Source organism: Halyomorpha halys, unplaced genomic scaffold (genome assembly GCF_000696795.3).
Source record: "Halyomorpha halys isolate HHAL.00 unplaced genomic scaffold, Hhal_1.1 Scaffold98.1, whole genome shotgun sequence".
NCBI classification, from domain to species: domain Eukaryota; kingdom Metazoa; phylum Arthropoda; class Insecta; order Hemiptera; family Pentatomidae; genus Halyomorpha; species Halyomorpha halys.
The window spans coordinates 1,571,356-1,590,908 of record NW_027107309.1 but is presented as its reverse complement, the minus strand read 5'-3'; the positions used below and the strand labels follow the sequence as shown (position 1 = coordinate 1,590,908).

Genomic DNA, 19,553 nt, shown 5'->3' with positions numbered 1-19,553 from the left:
TATATCCAGGATTTAAATATGCAATTTAAGATTCTTAGGACATTTTGTTTATGAGCTAAAAACTACCTAGGAACACAAACGCAAACAAAAACACACACATCCGCAATTTAGGGAAACATGGTTATTTTGACTCACGGTACCTCAAAATTATGGTTTTTCCATTGTAAACTTTTGCAAGATCACAATGAATTCCCCTTACTATTATTCCAAATTTAGGTTAATCCAAATTTAGCATAATATACATTTACCTATTAGAAGGGATATTTAATTAAGAAGACACCTCTGTAAAGGATTTTCGAAAAATATTTTCTTGTCTTTACAAGATAATTTTGGAATAATGTATTAATATTTGCTCCATTATGCTGATTAATAATCCTGGCTGTAATTTTAAAACACTAACACAATTTACCGCATTAACTCCTGATAATGAGAAAAGCTTTTAGTAAGTTAATTGCTTTTTCTCAGACTTACTGAAGCCCTCCAGGTGGGGGGAGGAGGGATACTGGTGGCTATTTATTTTCCAGCTGGTGACATCTCTCCGGACTCCAGACATAAGAAATAAAAAACCATTGACCTAGCTCCTTTATTGTAGAACAACGAATTAAAATGTGGTATAAGAATGTAATACAGTGACAAAATTAAATTAAATTAATCGATTTAAATAATTAATTCTTTTTATTTTAAGTATATGGAAGAAATTTGATTTGGTAAATTTTCACGAACTTTGGATGTAGGTTTATAGATCACAATAGAGATTTCTTTTTTATTTTAGATGATTTAATTTCTTTTATGGCTTATCTTATTTTATAATAAGAGAGGTGGTGCTACACTTATTAACAAACTTTCCTTAAATCACGTTATTTACACTTCTTATTCCTTTTCTAAACTGTTTGTTAAAGATAATTAAAATTGCAAAATAAATACTGAATTATGGTGAAAAAATCGATTGTGATAAAATTTGCTCTATAGAATTTGATTTAGTATAAATAATATAAATAATTTTTATTTCCATATATTTTATTTTTTCGCTATTATAACTCTATGGATATTTCAATAAATCTTGACATATTTGAATTTTTTTACCTGAAAATATAACTTTATCCCATTCCAACAGTATTTTTTTAGATTAGTTATTGACAATTTCACACAAAGATGATGTTTTTACACTACAAATTTTAACGATTTTAATTCATTAATATTTTTTGTGGGATATCTCTGGAAAGCCTCATATACCAGTATCCCATACTCCCACAGGATATGGATACCACATGAACCACTCCGATACTCTAACAGTCTTAAATATTTGAAAATCTGCTTCTAACGTACCTTTAATTTCGTTCATTTGAAATAACTAATCATTTCACATTTTAATTAAAAATGAAAATAATAATTATAAACTATGAAAGGTTTTAATGATGAACTTAAGGAAATATGATTCTTTCGGTTTTAAAACTCATTCAGGAAGTTTGCAATACAAACTCCTTATAAACATGTGGAAAGCCAAAGATTTTAAAACATATAACCTTTGACATAGAAATTCGAAAAAAAAGTAATGGACTAACTCAATAATTTTTGTTTAAATATTTTCAATATTGTTTTAATAATATTTAAGCATTGAATAAATGGTTACGAGCATTATTTAAATTTTAGTTAAATGTTATATTTTATATGTCTGCTATATCTTTGGAAAACAAAAATGATAAAATTTTGTAACGAGTTATCATTTTTCTTGAAATTTGAGTTATTAAATATGTCAACTAAAAGGCTCATTTATAAAATTAGTATCGGGTAATCTTACCACAGTTAAGTGAATTATATCTAATATCTGTTCTAAAATGAGCGAATAATTTTAACTTAAAGTAGGGTGGTAGGTGAAAGTAGCGTGATGCGGTCATCGCACCAGATATTATTAAGTTACTCTACGATTTCTTGAATTTTTTTTCAAAATAAATTAGACATTAATAGCTATTATTCTTAATCTAATTCATGACTAAATAGGGTATATGATTGAAACCAATTTATGTTGAGCTGTTAACTGTACAATTATCTACAGTAATTAATATTATATCAATTAATTATAGTGTTGTATTGTATTATAGTATAATAATTAATTATAGATGAGAGGGACGAGAGGGGAGGGACGGGCCTGATGCCCGGCGATGTCCCAGAACTGGGGGCGGACAGGGGCCCCACCCCCTCCTCCACTCGCCGCCTCCTGGGCACTAGACATGGACCTCAGGCACCACATCCAGCACTGCGCCTGCACCTGCAACCACCTAGGCTACGGCAACTACATGGACTACCAGGTAAGGCATTTTGTTTTATTTATTTAGAATTTTCTTAATTAAAAATCATGATTTCTTTGTTATATTTTGTGCTGATGAAAAAATTAAGAATAAAATATATACATATATTCATACAGAACGAGCTTATTTTTATAGTCTATTTATGTTTGAATTAACATATTGAAGGATTTGCGTTGGATTAAATGTAAAAATATGGTTACCAATACTCTGGAAATATTCTACTTTTATAATATAGATATTTAGTAATATGTTCATTCCATACATTTTTTAAAATTATTAACAGGAACTAATATTCTTTTATTTTTCTCCCTTTTTTGTAATAAGCAAACGTTTTGGAGTAAAATTAATACCAATTGTGTACGTATTATTTATAAAAATCAAACCAATGGTACTTATATTATTTAAATATTAATTAAAAATTTATCCAAATTACCTTTTATAACATTTTTTAAAAATTACAGATCTACTTAGCTGCCTGTGTCCGATCCATATAATTTTATTTCGTCAAATATAAATAAAAAATTTTAAATATTAGGGAACCACTTAGACTACCTGTGTTTGTTGCCCTGAAAAGAATTGAACTTCATTCTAATCGTTAGTCTGTTTCTCATTTTCATATCCCGTCCATATATTTATGAAGCCAGTTCATTTAACCGTTTTTCTAATTACTTATTTAACATTTTTAGTTCATAGATCTGAGTGAAATGACACTTTTTAAAAATACATTTTAACTTTTTTCAATTCATTTAAAATTGTTTAGTTTGTTAATAATGTCTTTATAATAATCCTTTTGTGTAATAAATAACTAATAATAATTTTATTTTATCTATTTATTTTTTATTTTTCTTCATCTTTTTCTTAAATTCACATTCAGTTTTTTTCTATTAGAAGTCAATTACATATTTTGTTCCTTGAATGTCATTGTTTTTGTTATTTACGTTTCTTTTATCTTTTATTAAGAATTATTAATTTAATCTATTTATTTTATTTTAGTACTTTGTTTTATTTATAATATTATATATAGTTAGGGGTGTCTTTTGTATCAGACTATACTCATCCGTAATCAATTGTTAAAAAAAAAAAATGTACCTCTTACATTAACCATGTAAGGCCCACCAGGCTGATCTATTATTAAATAAAAAAAAAATAGAAAATAGTTAGTCTATGTGGTTCCCTTATATTTTAAAAATGTGCTTTTAAATTTTACGAAATAAATTATATGGATCGAGAACCGGGAACTAAGTTTATCCCTGGTATAAAATTTGTTATTCAAGGTAATTTGTACGGATTTTAATCAATATTTAAATAAAATGTGTAAAATTGGTTTTGTTTTTTAAGTTTGAAACCTTAAGACGGAGGAGTACTAGGAAGCATTGGTTAATTAAAAAAAAAATTAGGCGGGGTGCACCGCATTGCAACTTTTGCTTGCTAACTTACGTCCCCAAGTTTTATGTTGATTATAGGACTTGTGTTGAAGTTATCGATATTTTTTTGATTTTCGTGAAAAAAAATCCAAACACCAGAAAAGGCAAAAATTATGAGCAAACATTTTTTATTTTTATTTTCCAATAAAAATTCGCATTTTAGGTTTTCTCTAGGTGGGAATAACATATATAAATTTCGTTCTTTTTTTCCCCTGTGAATTATTTCAAAATTTTGCAATTAAGCCTTATTTGTTTATCAATGATGATAAACCCGGTATTTTATTGAAGAATAAAATTTTAACTAAATTTCGCATTGATTGACCGAGCTTAATCAAAATTGTTTGAGCGTTTTGGAGAAAATAGAAAAAAAAATTGAAATTGTTCTCGATTGCAATACTTTCCATTAATATATATTCCAAGTGAATGTAGAAAAAAGGAAAAAAGAAGTGGAGTTTATGCTAATATTTAAACATGACTAAATATTCATATTATTTTAAAAATATGTGTAACACATAGTACAATTGGTTAGCTTTCTAAAAGTCAAATTTTTTATACCAATCAGCAAAAGTAATATTATTTAGGAAATAATATGTTTTTATTGGTATAGATGGACTTACACCACTTTCAAAATTATGTAAATAGCATCTTCAGATTTTTTTTTAAATCAAATTCAATAGGAAAAATAAATTTTTATATTTGAAACTCTCACAATAGGACTTATGCTTCGGTTTTTTTTTTTTTCATTTTTATCCAGCGATCGTTTAAAATTGAATCGCTACTATAACTGTTGCAAAGAATGAACAAAATTATCTAAAATTACCTGAGTTTCCTGGCTATAAACGAAATTTATGTTTTCTCATTATAATTTTTTCAGATTATAAAATTATTTACTTGGAGAGGAAAGCCGAAATGTGCTTATAAAGTTCATTGCCAAATAATTCTCTTTATCTGTTATAATATTCTATAATATCTATTTATATAATTTGAATTACTTTAATTCTTGTAGCCTATGATGCATAAATTCGCGGAACAGTTCCAAACCAGTAAGTCAAATAGTTTAGGGGAAATTCGGGGTGACTATTTTATTGGAAGCCAGAAGTTATCACATGTTTTTCTGATGATACTGCTAATTATGTATTAAATAAAAAGATTTTTGGATCGATGAAAATGATTTTGGATGAAACTTAAATCTAGTTTTACTGTTGGTAATTTACCTGGTATCTGCATAGCAAGTTTCAACTGTTTGGGCAGAGTATTAATCGTTATCGGATGCATGTTAAATAATTCCGTTGAGTTGTAAGTTTGTTCTCTTAAATGTCAAGGGCCTAATTGATTTAGTTCTGGTCTCTTTCGTTCAAACTCTATATTTATTGTCCTAATAGAAACACCGTGAGATTTTTTCATTCAAGGGATACGGTTATAAAACCTAAAATAAAACGTAATTTATAAAATTATAAAATATATTATTTATATTATAAAATTTATTTATAAAAATAAAGACTCGGTATCATAATTGATGTTGTTGGCTTCACCGGATTCTTCAGAGCTGACTCATTGATTTAAAAAAAAAAAATTGTAATTTAGAAGGAATAAGGTTGATATTACATCTTGATGTCTCCTGGTTTTAGGCAAAACATTGTAATTAAAAAAAATTAACATTGTAAAAGTTTTAATTTTTTAGAATACCATGTTTTTTCACCTAGTGCCTCATATTTCAAATTCAATAAAAAATATTTATTTACGGCATTAAAAAATACAAACTGCAATTGAAAATTTGTATCAAATTTTTATGATTTATTTTTTATGTCGTTGCCTTGATTTAACAAGTTTCTATGTAACAAAATTTAGGAACCACTTATAAAATAACTACTTAACTTCCAAATTAATTTCAGTGTCACCTGTAGGAAAAGAAAGGAATCGCTTATAAAAAAACAGTAATTATTTTAGTTTTGTTTTTATGAAATTTGTAAATAAAAATGTTTTTGCTTAAATGGCTATTTAGAATTTCATATACATCTAGGGTGGCGGTACATTTAGTTCGTATTTTGTTCAATTGGACTTATTTCCTTAATTCTAGATCTTTAAAGAAGTCATTAAATTAATTTAAACTGACTATTATTGCTATTTACCTCAATATCAAAAATTTTAATTTTTAATTTCTCATAAATCCTTCTTTAGTCCTGGCCTCTGGTTAAGATTAAAATCTTGTGGTGAAAAAATAATATTTTAAATTCAGTCAAAATTATTCAAACACCCCGTAAATCATTCTACAACAATCAAACTGTACAATAAAAAGAAAGAATTAAAAACCAGTTACATTTATTTTTTTAGTAAAAATTAAAAGTAAAATGTGTAGATTACTTTTTGAATTTATAAAATATTTTTCATTGCACTACCACAATTTTAAAAGAAATTAATAGTTTATTTGCAATATTTCTTTTTCATATATATTTATAATATTAAAAAATGATTTATAAAATAAATTGTTTTATTTTATGATATACAATATCTTTTAAAATGACCATTTTGTATTAATTGTTTTATGCTAATGCCCATTTTCGGATATTTTCTTGATCTAGTTGTTTAAAACAATAATAATATTTTGAAATATTATATTAAATTTTAGAAAATATATGAGTTTATTTTATTGAAATTAAATTTTCAAAAAAATGATTTTGAAATATTAAATTAAATTTATATATGATTTTATTTGATTGTAACGAAATAAAAAAAAAATAATAATAACATTTCTGGATGTGCATCAATGAACTAACTGAAAAATAATGCTTTATGCACATATATTCCACTAGTAATGAATTTTAATTAAATTTTCTTTATTAATGAAAATGAGGTTTTGACAAACAATGGACATTGCGAGGAAAAAGGGTTTCTATTCCTAATGTAGCAACACGTACCGAACTTCATTTTAATGCCCACCAGTGCCCGCGCGTCTCATAGCCATTTGCAGTAAAAATAATTCCTAGTCGTTTTAAACTATATTATTTTAGTTAAATGATTTTCTTTTATAAATAAATAACTTATTTCCATTGAAGATCTTTGCTTTTTTAATTTATCTGAACAATCTTGATTTAATTACAACTTTTTGAAATATAAAATGTGTATTAAATTAACATTCAATTGTTTTCAATAAATAAGAAAGTTAGGAATGATTCTGAATTATGCCAATGGAACTGATATAAAATCAGTGGTTTTAATTTAGAAGGTAGGGAAAGGTGATGAAGTGGTGCTGACCAGTTGGAGGAAACATGTGCAGAATGGAGCTCACGTTACGTCAGCCAGAAACTGATAAGGCGGAAACTTGGAAAGTTCCCAACGAGTGATTGATGGCGGTGGAATAATTCCAGTGGTAAGTTGAGGCCCTCGAATGGAAATACTAGATGCCCAAATGCATCATTTACCAACTTCATTCGCTGACTAAGTTCCCACTGAAGTCTGATCTCGATGAAGCAGCGATTTAGAGGATTACGTCTCACTCAATTAGCATTCAAGATTTATTACAGTACCTTAGAGTTGTTATCTTGAAAGTTATATGTTTTCTTAAACGATAAACCTGGAACAATAACTGCTACTATTGATAACTGTTACTTCAAGAATCTTCTAATTTTATATTATAAATTTGTGGCGTTGATCAAAGGAAACAATTTCCGAACTTCGAATTCGAAAAAAAGGTATCAAAAGATACTAAGAGTGAAGGTTGAAAAGTTGATGGAGATATCTTCTAGTGATGTAACATAAAAACAAACAATAGTCTTTCTAACTATTTCTGATAACTTTGTTTTTATAGGTATAAGTTTAATCTTTGAAGGATAACATTACATACAAAAAAAACTGTAAACCTCTGAAATTGGATATTGGCTATAGCGGCCCTATGTCTCAGTAGTAAAAGTCTATAATTATCATATTCTTCATTTATTATAATATTTTGGGACGTGTCCCTTCAGAACAATATCGCAGAATATAAAAATTGGAATTTGCCCTTTTACAGTAGAAAGAAAAAATACGAAATGAACTAACAAATAAGAATGAAATAATATTAAATAAAAATGTAACTTCTAGTGATAACATATTGAAAAAAAATATAATTGGCGGAAAAAAGTAAATAATGTTTAACATCCATATTAACAAATATTAAACAAATACTAAGAATATCCAGCGATAGTTCTTCTTCATCTGCTCTCTGGTGTTTGCTTGAAGCTTTGCCAGATGATGTTCGCAGGCAATCAGTCTGCTCTGTGGGTATGACTACTTCTTCAGTGCTCAATAAGATGGTATATATGTTCGCCCATATGCGCGAGGAGGCTGATCGGGCAATAGTTACCAGCTGAGTCACCTTTCTTCTGTGGCCTGAGTTGTGGCACTACGATCGCTCAAACGGTAGGGGTGTATGAGAACCGCATGCAGGAGTTGAAAATGTTCAAAGAAGGGATGCATCTTCAACAGTATACTCGGGATCGTGTACCAATGCCTTGTACCGACTCGAGCTGGCCAAAGGTGGAGAAGGCTTCTCATTGGGACTCGGAGGTATTTCAGAGGGTCCTGAAGGAGCACTGGTCGTCCACTCTGCATTCCTTGCTGCATAGCTTAAGGCCAAGAGACAGCCTTTTCTCCTGGAGTCAATAATTCACTGCCCGATGTCAGATGCACAGTCCTCTTGGTGACGAAATTTCTGATCTGCTTCCAAGAGTTACGGTGGTCATCATGTGTTCTCCAGAGCTGGCCCATCTATTGTTAGCCGGTTTCAAGCTATAGTCGGGCGTACGCAGGATAAGACATTGGGAGATTGTTCCGCTCGCCAGTTAGAGCGGGGATGTGCTTTGATGGCTTTCTGATGGCGTTTGGAAATAGATAGAACTTGGAAATTTTCCTCCTATTGGCTGCCTCCTGAATGGTAGTAGTGATAATCTCCACCCCTGTATCTATGGCTGATTGATAGCTGTGACCAGTATAGATGTCCACAACTGGAAGCCTCTAACACCTACTTAACATAAAGATTACTGTCCAATAGATGTTAACTCTTCAACTGCCAAGTCCCTAGTGTATTGATAATTTTTTAAAATAAAGTATTACGTTAAACAAGTTTTTAACTTTCGACAACCACATGCATATAATTTATTTATATGCGACCATATATCTTATTTATATGACAATTATTATTTATATATTTGTATTGTATTTAGGAGAACTAACGAGATTAAAATCCAAATAAAAAAAAATTCGTTACAGCACTACCTGTTTGTAACACAGAATTAAAAGTTTGTTGGTAGGAACATAATAAAATATAAAATATACATAGGTATAAAATATGTACACCCTGTATATTTTCTTAATATAACTTCTATGAATTCGCTATGGTTTTTGATATTATAAAGGCAATATATATTTTTATAACCAGGTTCCTTATAGCTAGTGAAATATAAAACTCTAATCCATGTTCAATATTTTTTATTCACACAGACCATTTTAGAATTTTAATGAGCTAAAAATAACAATGAATCCCTCTTGTCTCTATCCTTACAAGTAAATCTCACGTAATTATATAAAGCTGTTTAGAGCGAGGGAGGAGTTTATAAATTGAATTAACTAGTTCAACATAATCGCTGGTCTAAATATCACATTGAACAGATTTATTAAGTAATTATACTTTGGTACGCCACAAATTGGATATTCATTTTCAGTTTGTAACAGATTCATTTACATTAATCTTTTCCAAGCGCGTAAGTACAATCTACTCAGAACTTAATTGATCTAGTTTGGACTAAACTTTTCTAATAATGAAATAACATTATTTAACGAATCATTTGAGATTTGATCGTAATATTTCATACATTTAAAAATCACAAATTTTCAGATTCACTTACTTTAATATTATTGAAATTTCGTGGTATTAAATCACTAAAACTTCTGATTTGGAATGAGGAATGATGTACATTAATATTAACCTTTTTCTTAGGAATCTCATCTTATCATTCATATCTTCATGTTGCCTAAGCTGTGATAAATCGTAACTCCAAACTTTTTATAAAAAATAAACAAATTATGCTTCGTCCTAGAGACATTGCTATCGAATTCTCAAAATAGACAAAGAAAAATATATTGGTATCCTAAAAAGAGAAATCTCTTGCATGGTTTGTCGATTTTTATTATACTTTTTAAATATAAAAATCGTGTTATTGATTATTTTGAGGTACTCGGTACTGTTTTAGTACGATATGCTGAGAAGAATAACACAGTACGATCCACCATATAATATCTTTTTTAAATTACTGAATTGCCAGATTTAGATAACTATGGTGTTTGTTTTTTGTTGTTTTCTTTCCAAAGCACCTATTTGAAATATAGCTTTGTATTTAACAGAACCTTTTTTTTTTTTTTTTTTTTTTTTTTTTCATACCCTCCTATAATGATGTTATTGAATATCTGGTACATGCATATAGGAGGTATGCTATATGTATATCTGGGTGATGATACCTTGGATTGCCTTTTGGCATTATAAGGTTAGGTGAGGGGTCCATTGAAGGTTGTTACTTGGTTGTCTGACGCTAGTGGATTATTGGAACGGGGAGGGGCCGTTCCGCTGGTTTAACAGAACCTGCTGTGTGGTATTGTTTTTATCTGAAAGTTTGTTGCATTTTAAAACAGGAATGTAGTTAATGAGTGTTTGACTTTATAACTTGAGTAATAGTATTGGGGCATACTAGTAGTATGAGTTAGTGAACTTGAAAACTAGGTTTATATATACGACTATTTACAACATGTACAGTTTAATACAGCTCAATGCTGCCTGTTGCCACCAAACTGGTAGGGGCGCTGGTTGCAACGTCTGAAATAGAGGGTTAGGTTGATGTTTCAACGAGTTTAAGAATTTAATATGCCTCCTCCTGATGAACATAGAGACCATTGGGACACCCAGTAATGTGTGAAGAGTCGGCGGTTTCTCCTTCTTCCAAGCTGTAGTCCGTACGTTCTTCCCCAGTAAGGAATTTTAGAAATTTTGTAAATAGCGCTGTGTACCATCCTTGAGGTCGGTGAACAAGGGGCACCGTATAGGAGCGCTGGACAGAGTATGCTCTTGTTGATTTGAAGTTTCATCAACCACTCACGATAGCCGAGTTTTCTTAACCGTAGAACTCTGGCAGCATAATATAGATATACATGGATACAAATATAGTGAAGAAAGCTATAACAATTGCTAGAGAATTTTTCGAGGAGGGCCCGGGCTAATCTTAGGTTTGGAACATCTACAACTAACGCAAACAACTAAGTAAAGCAGTGGTTAAAAAATTAAATAGTTTAATCGACCTAAATTTTAAAAAAATGGGTAAAAATGAGAATTGGCATATATTAAATAAGTAATATTATACAAAATATAGGTATGTAAAACATACCTTTTACTGCCTAAGAATTTTGAACTTTATTTTACATAAATTAAATTATTTTATTGTTATTCATTGTAATTCATCTATCTTAATGTCTGCCAATAGTTTGTCCTCAGAACTCTCGGCTGCATGCGATGCCATTGGGTATTTGTTTTCTAATATTACATTTTTTGATTGGATTTTGAATAAAAGCTGTTCAGCAATGGAAGGATAAACTTATTTTTTATTTTAGTCAATCATAAAATTTTCAATTACGATGTTGAATGGGTTTCATAAAATTGGAAAATATTTGGTTGTTTTGATTCTGAGGTTTGATACTAAATAATTTAATACTAAATTTTTACCAGAGAGTGCAGGGAAAGCTTGCATGTTCATGTTTATGATGTATGAGGTCTTAGCCATTTTGAGCAATGGATGGGGGGGAGGGGAAGTAATGTAATAAATTTAATTTATGAGTTTTCTATGAAAATTCAGTTTATCCACTTTTAAAAAAACATTTGTTTTTTTTTTACAAATTTAACTTTTACTCCAAAAACTTACTCAGTTTATTTTAAAGTTGAAATTGAGAACCCCTTTCTGTTAGGTGTTGCAAATGAGCTTTTTTTACAAAAAGTTATCTATTTGGAATGCTTCCAAAATTATTTTTAACTAAAAAATTTCCAAAAATGGATATACTTACTTTTGATTAAAAATTCTTCAATTGTAATATGAACCGAAATATGTAATAGTATGTTATTCGATATATTAAAACTCATAATTATTTCTTCCAATAATATATAAACTGTTTATTTGTTGTTTATACGAAAGGTTTTGAAGTGGAATCCTGCCCAAACGCTGTTGGACAATGTACGTTTCTTCTCCTGGCTAAAGTTAGTGCCACCCATTAAAGCAAAAACAGGATCCCTAAATCTCCAACCCCTGCGAAAAGTCATCTGTTATCGCTGTGGTTCAGTATTTTCTCTATATATGAAGATTTTATTTGACCCGCTATTGAAGTTTTGGGTTTATATGTAGTTGAGTATTAGAGTACAAGAAAATATAGTTATGAAACCTCTATATTCGCAAAATTATTTTAAGTTATTATTAACTTAACGAAAGTGATAATAACTTACATAACTGCGAGCCAGCAAAAATACTTTAAATAATAATATTAGTCATAAATAATTTTTGGAGGTCTAATGGTGATAGAATAAACTATCAGTAGCTGATTTAATTAATGTTCTGCTCTTGATTCTGCTTAGGCTACAAATTAAGGTTGTAATGGTCAAGTTATTATCAGTTTAAAAGTGTGCCGAAGACCCAACTATGGTTGATAATCTTAATTAAACAATAAATGATTTATTTATTTAAATATTCGTAGTGTATATGTTTTTCATCTTAATTGTGTTCTAAATTTAAATTTACCTCGTTTATCTTAACCGTAATATTATGTTTAAAAGTAAGGTTGATAATGGTCTAAATAATGGATACTGTTGTTTTGTGTTATTTGTTTAACATAATAAATTTATATTCCTTAAATTCTTTAACTCACCTCCATCCTTATCTTTTATTTTATCGTTCATTTATTTCAATCTTTAAGTCACGTAGTATTTAAGTACTTATAAATGTTTTAAAACTTCGATATTTCGATTAAATAATCTGGGAAGATCGTAAACAAAATTGATTTCAATATAAATAAGAGTTGAATATCGAAATCGGTATGAAGTATCGACACACAATGTTAATATTTATTTTTTAATCATTCCTTTAAATTCTCAAGTCTTTTTTGAATGAAATATCAATATTTTGATATCGTAATGAAACAGAAATATCGGGATGTTTAGATGTTGAGGATATCGATATTTGAATTGGATATTATTGTAATATCAATACGTAAGAGCGCAGTAAAATATGACTATTTTATTGTCAAATCTTCCTTTAAATTTCAAAATCTTTTGGTAAGAAATATTGATATTTCCATTTAATATTGCTAGACCGTCGTTGTTGAATTGTAATTAGGCATTATTCGTTATTAATTATAAAGTTGAATATTGATATTGAAATAACAGTTAAATATTTTATTTTAAAATATTCGTACCATTAATGTACTATCGCTGCCAAAGTTTTATAACGATATCAAACATAACAATTAGAATGGTTTGGTATTGAAAATTTCGATATTTGAATTGGTTATTATTTGTTAATGTCCATAATTTGAATTGGATATTAATGAAAAGATTTATCCAACTAATATATTTAATTATGTTTTCGTTAATGTTGATTCGGTGTGTATTATTTGTTATGTTCATATTATGCTTGTCATAACTTTGCTTTACCATTATTAAGATTTTTTTATATATTTTGATTTTGTATGATATGAAGTAGGTACTCCTATTATTTGCTATATTATTATTTAATATTTACTATATCTTTAATTTCTTAAATTTTCAGTATTTAAATATCGATATTTCAGTGCTAATTTATTGTCGAGATCGATATTATTAACTGATATCGACATAAATATTAATATTTTACTTCCCATATCCCATCCCTCATTTAAAGTCTAGTATCATAAAATAAAATATGCCTAATATCATATTTCTTGTATATTAAAGTTTATCATTGAATAAATAAATACAAGAATATTCTCGACTTGATCCTGATACAACGCCCTCAATCCACTTAAGGGATGAGGAGAGCGGAGTAACGACCACCCGTCCAATCAGGTTCCTCGCAGGAGGCCGAACCTAAGTAATTGGTCCTAAGGCACCCAATTTCTTTCCAGTTGTGCAAGCTGTGCAGCGCTCATTGGCTGCTAAATCTCCCCACCCTTCCAATATCTGCCACCATTCTCCCCTTTATCTTCCGAGTCCGGTTGATGACCTAATTGAGGCTGGTGTTAATTAGTATCGGACAGTGAGGGTGTTATTGTTCAATATAACGTTTGTTTATTTACCAGCACCCTCTCTGCAACTGACCTTTTGCTTTTAAGTTTTATTGAATTATCATTATTATTATTTTTGTTTTTTAATTTGACTCATCAAATTTAATATATATATATATATATATATATATAATGTATCAATAAAAACACAAAACAAATTGAAAGGACTATAAGAAAGGTGCGTGTTTTTAATTTATTTTTTAAAGAATAATGAACTAAAAAAATTGAATGTTCCCTATCTCACAGTAACTCCGGGACTATTATTGTATTGTATGTTATATTTAATCATTATTACATATATAACGTAAATGTGACCGACGTCATATTACAGAATATGACGTCGGTCACATTTCTAAAAACGTAAAAAGCTAGGAGATCGTTAACTGTGGACTCCAATGAGAGAAAGGATTTAATATTAATTGTGAAACCAGAAGGTCTGTCTCCCTTTGTTCGCTGTTAATAGTTAAAGTCCCCAAAGCTCGGAGCTTAGTTTTAAATAGGTAAATGGCTGTGATAAGATTACAACCTCGACAAGCTTCTAATCAGTAGAAGCGGATTTAACCGGACTAAAGTCCATTATCAGGATTCGTCTGTTTGTGTGTAATTTATATGACATTTATTTTTATTGTATTCTCTAAATTAATAAAAAGTTTTTCTGTGATTTTTTTGCTCTAGATGAAGGTTTTTTTCGAATCATACTGTTTAGGATACTGATGACTATCTAGTTTGGGATACGACAATAATTCCAACAATTTTGAAAATAACAAATTAAAATAATTTTAACTTACTGGAGAAGAAGCCTATTCTTAACTTTAAACTGAATTAAATCATATGATACAAAGTGAAAGACTAGTAGTAGTACCCCAAAAAGAGAAAAAATAATTTTGTGCCATTCTATTATCGGCTATTATGTATCCGTTATCTAAAAAATATTAAATTTTAAAACCAACTTTTAACCCACCTTTAGTCAACAGGGATAAAACTTCTATAATGATATTTAGTTTACCAACAGCATCAATCTAAAAGTTTATTCAGATTCTTGCGACATATTTTTTTCTTTTGTGGCTCTGAAGATGACCAATTTTAGACAAATAAGAACAGCCGTTTACGAAATATAGGTGTGATGATACGTGTAAGTATGTTTAAGCGTGAGTCGTTTACGGAATCTGATAAAATCAATTAAGACCAACCAGATACTAAAATGCACAATCCCATAAAATCCATCAAAATGAGATAAACGGTTCGGATTATTCACAGGCACTTGACTAAAGACCGACCGAGATGTACTTTATTTGTTCCTTGGTGCCTAAACCATAAATGGAGGTGTACATATTAAATTCTGAGGACATGAATGTTTTTAATCAACTGAGTGTGATTCCAGTGAGAAAGCAAAAATATAATTAAATTCGAATTGCTTGTTTTATGCACTTTTTTCATCGATTTTTATTCCATTATTCGTCCTAACAGAAAGAATCCGATTTCTTTGTAGAGGTATTTCTTTTGCTGCCGGTGACAACCCCTTATTCCTGAATAAGTTGAAGGCTGAAATTTAAAGAGCGGAGAAATGTGGTCTGTGACTGACGGCAAAGGGAGTCCTTTCGGGTCACTAAGCCCAGTGTCGATTCCTCCAGATCTCACGAGTGTTGGTACTTGAGTTTCATCGGGTATTGAAGTTCCCAGAGACGGTGATGAAAATTCTTTTATATTGGTCTTTCTCTAACCTTTGTTAACGTTGGCAAAGCTTAATAAAATATATGAAAATCATTTTAGCTTTTATTCTAATATTCTGTCAGTAAAAGACATTCTATTTAAAGAAAATAAAGACTTACTGTAAAATATTATGAAGAAAAATTATTTACTTGATAATATCCTTCCAATATATAATATTGTGATTTGTTCTAACAGATTTTTTTTTTATTTTATAATATTTTCCGTCCCATATAACATTATTTTATAAGCCTTTATTGTTACCAAAAGAAATAATACCAAAACTGGTTTATTATATATTTATTTACCGTTAAATAAAATACTTGAAAACCTAATAAGACACTCTTAAACCAAAAAAGTTTTTTAAAATTCGTTTTATTGAATTTATTATCCCTTTACAATATATATATATCCCGACTTTCCGATTGAAGAAATACATTTTTTTTTTTTTAAATACCCTTATTTTTCACTTGTTTATTTGCTTATTGGAGACGTTTCGGAAAAATCATTTAGTTCAGTCTTCATCTTCCCTTTCAGAGATTTCTATCAATATTGAAATTTTTCATTATACGTTTTGTAGATGTCCATCTACAAGACCCTTTGTAATTTATCTGTAGATAATAAAAAATGAACTGAAATGATTGATATTAATAAATAAATACAAAATTTATTGAATTTCTGTAATAGAAGAAGAGGGAGATGTATGAGTATCTGAGCCAGTGTTTGCGCTGTCTGTTTGCCAGCCCCAGCCTGCGCTATTTGCTTGTATGGTCGCAAACACATCATGCGTTCTACCTGTGTTTGTAGAAGGCCTCGCAGAAATTTTATATCTTAAATGTATCCCAGTCTGTATTTAGAGGGAATTATATGTCTGCCTGGAGAGAATATTTACAAGTTCTGAGCGTTGTCTTTATTGTCTCTGTATTTAGTGAACATTTAAAACAAATCTTAAAAGAAAGAGTGTGAACAGTCAATGCATTTATTGATTTGCTTAGTAATAGTTATACTAAGATAAATGCTATTTATATAGTAATCTAAATGATTTTAATCACAATTTTATCTCTTTGTCTTTACTTATGGCTATGATATCCTGAAAATAAATAAAATAGTTTTGTTTACATTTTACCTTTCCTAATATTAATTTCACCTGTAATCGTTTGAATTTAAGATTAAAAAAACAACTAAGGAGGGTTGTTATTGCTATTTTAACTAAAAATAATCCTAAGAATCACAGTAGATGCTCCTTGGTTCATAACAAATGGCCAATTGCATCGAAAATCACAAATGGAGTCGATAGATGATTACATAAAGTAACGGTTCATGAAGTTTCAGACCCATTTACCGAGAAGTAAAGGTGCAGTAACCTACAACTTGGGAAACCCAACCTCAACCCGAGAACTGAACTCGAGGCTGCAGGACATTCTGTAATAAATTCCATTTATTAATTCTGTTATTCACAATACTTTTACTTTTATATTTTTACATCTTTTTTTCAAATTTACTTTTTTTTTTTACCCATTCGAGGGCAATTGTTCGATTGCTTAGGTCAACGAATGTCGTTATTTTTGTTATTATTTTAATTTTATCATTTATTAAGAAGCATTATTTTTATCTATTTAGTTTATCTTTACAGTTTTTTAATCAGTTCTTAAAATTCTTTTTTTAAATGTAACGGTTATCTTGACTTTGTAAGGCCCACCAGAACCCTGTTAATGAAAATTAATAGTATTAGTTCATAGTACAAGTTTAGAAACTAGTGTGGTAATAATACTAATACTTATTTTTTTCATGATCGGTAGGACTATTAGTGATATTACTGGAATTAGAAAATACTAAAGTACAAGTTACTATTGAACAAGTCTGTGTAATTGAATTAAGTTAAATCTACAAGACTAATAGTATTAGTTTGTACTTTATAATGAAACAGGGCCCAGACCGATCTGGTAGGAAAAAAATAAATAAAGAACTAAAAATAAAAGAGATAATCAAAAGATAGTTATTTACTTTTTAAATCGAATATCGAAGATGAAAATTAATGATGATTATTATAGATTATTATTGATAATGAATATGACTAAAAGAAATAATTATAAAAATAATTTATGATAAAGTTATTTATAATATATAAATCAGATTATATAAATCAGATTATATAATATAATTATACAAATAATATTAGAGTATATAACCCGATGGTATTGAAGAACCTTTTAATATTTTTTTAAATATTTTATTTTAGTATTCTTTTATATTCTCTTGATTGTCGCCCAAGATCCTGGAAGGTGTCAGCACATTTATTGCTCATCCGAGGATCCGATCATTGTCCCATTCTCAGACGCGTTAAAACCACTAAAAATATCTAATGAAAAGCAATTCTTTAGCCAATCTTGTAAGAGCCTAATCCTAAGTATTGTATTTTAAGTATTGTTAGAAACAGATCTAAAGGATATACTTTCTATTTAGTGAACTTCAGTTACAACTACATCTACTCTCTTGTTTCCAGGAATCCTGAAATAATATGTATAATGTTTCTTGAAGGATTTTCCATCTGCTTAATAGTGAGTAGAATTTCTTTACCAAGAAGTCCATCTTAGAAAATATGAAAAAGGGCTTCGAGGGCACTTAGAGCTAAATGTTACTGATTGATCTAACTTTTGTTCATGTCGTTAGTTCAGCGTTCTAGAGTAAATTGGAACTTTGAATTTAAATTTAATACTCTTACTAACTTGTTTCCTAATAAATTCCCTATAAAAATAATTTATTAATTGAGGAGCTACTAGCAATTTATAAATAAATTTCAAGAAATTTTCATTTCACTAGTGTGCAAAAATCATTAATTTTTTATTCAAATTAATGTTGCCTTGAATACTGTTAAATGGTGGAGAATTACTCTTGAAATATTTAATAAAGTGAGTTTTTAAGAAATAAAGAAGATTAGTATAATATGATGCTGACAGATTACTAGGCCAACGGTTGTGCAAGGAGGTATTTGGTTAGAATCACGGTCGACCGCCAGATTTTTCCCCAATTAAGGGTACTCAATTTATGAGGCTGAGTTCTAGAACCCACAGGGTTGACTCACGGCTACTGTGTAATAGAAGACAATTTTCTGCCCAGCCGGATTCGAACCCCGGTCCTTGGAGTCGTCATGCCTTACCATGGTGCCACCGTGCATCCTCACTTCTGTTAAATAGTAAATTAAAAAAATGCTGCTGAGGTAAAAAAGGATGCTGGAAATGAACAATGAATACTTGATTAAGAGTAATTCTGCCAGTAACTTTTCGTTTTGCATTGCAGAATGCCGGAACAAAGTAACTTTTTCTACCCTTTTTTAATTAATTCAAAAAGAATATTTATTTTTAAGATATAACTTAATTTGGAGCTTTTATAATTTATTCATGTAAACGGTTTTAACTATAAATTTCTAATTTGTTTTTCGTACAGTGTAGATTTACTTGGGATGCCAGGATAATCGCTGAAGGCAATTATCCATAAATAAGTTAATTAATTTATTATAAATTGAGTCCTAAAAAACTATTATTATTATTATTGGATTCCTTTCCAAAGGCTGTTTGTGTGTTTACCAGTTTACCAATTAAATACCTTTATATTTATAAAATGTTGTTACCATTAATTGTATAGTATAATAAAAGGTGGTATATTGAGTTATATAATAGTATATAAACTACATAAAGAAACTAAGTATTTATTTAAAATTTGTTATTATGATTAAAATGATTCAGATAAAGGATGCCATAAAATATAGATTATAACATGATTACTTATTACATATATA

General features: G+C 29.1%; 1 protein-coding gene across 5 annotated transcripts in view; it reads left to right on the top strand.

The window, feature by feature from the left end:
- The window catches only part of LOC106677413 (dipeptidase 1), a 485,353-nt gene that overhangs the window by 135,129 nt on the left and 330,671 nt on the right, over positions 1 to 19,553 (top strand). For all 5 annotated transcript variants that reach the window (XR_010842948.1, XR_010842947.1, XM_067045594.1 and 2 more), the window contains exon 2: positions 2,118 to 2,306. Coding sequence is in view for 3 of the 5 variants with exons in the window: in XM_067045594.1 (XP_066901695.1) it covers positions 2,160 to 2,306 (147 nt within the window). In the remaining 2 variants the exon portion in view is untranslated. The remainder of the gene's footprint in view (positions 1 to 2,117; positions 2,307 to 19,553) is intronic.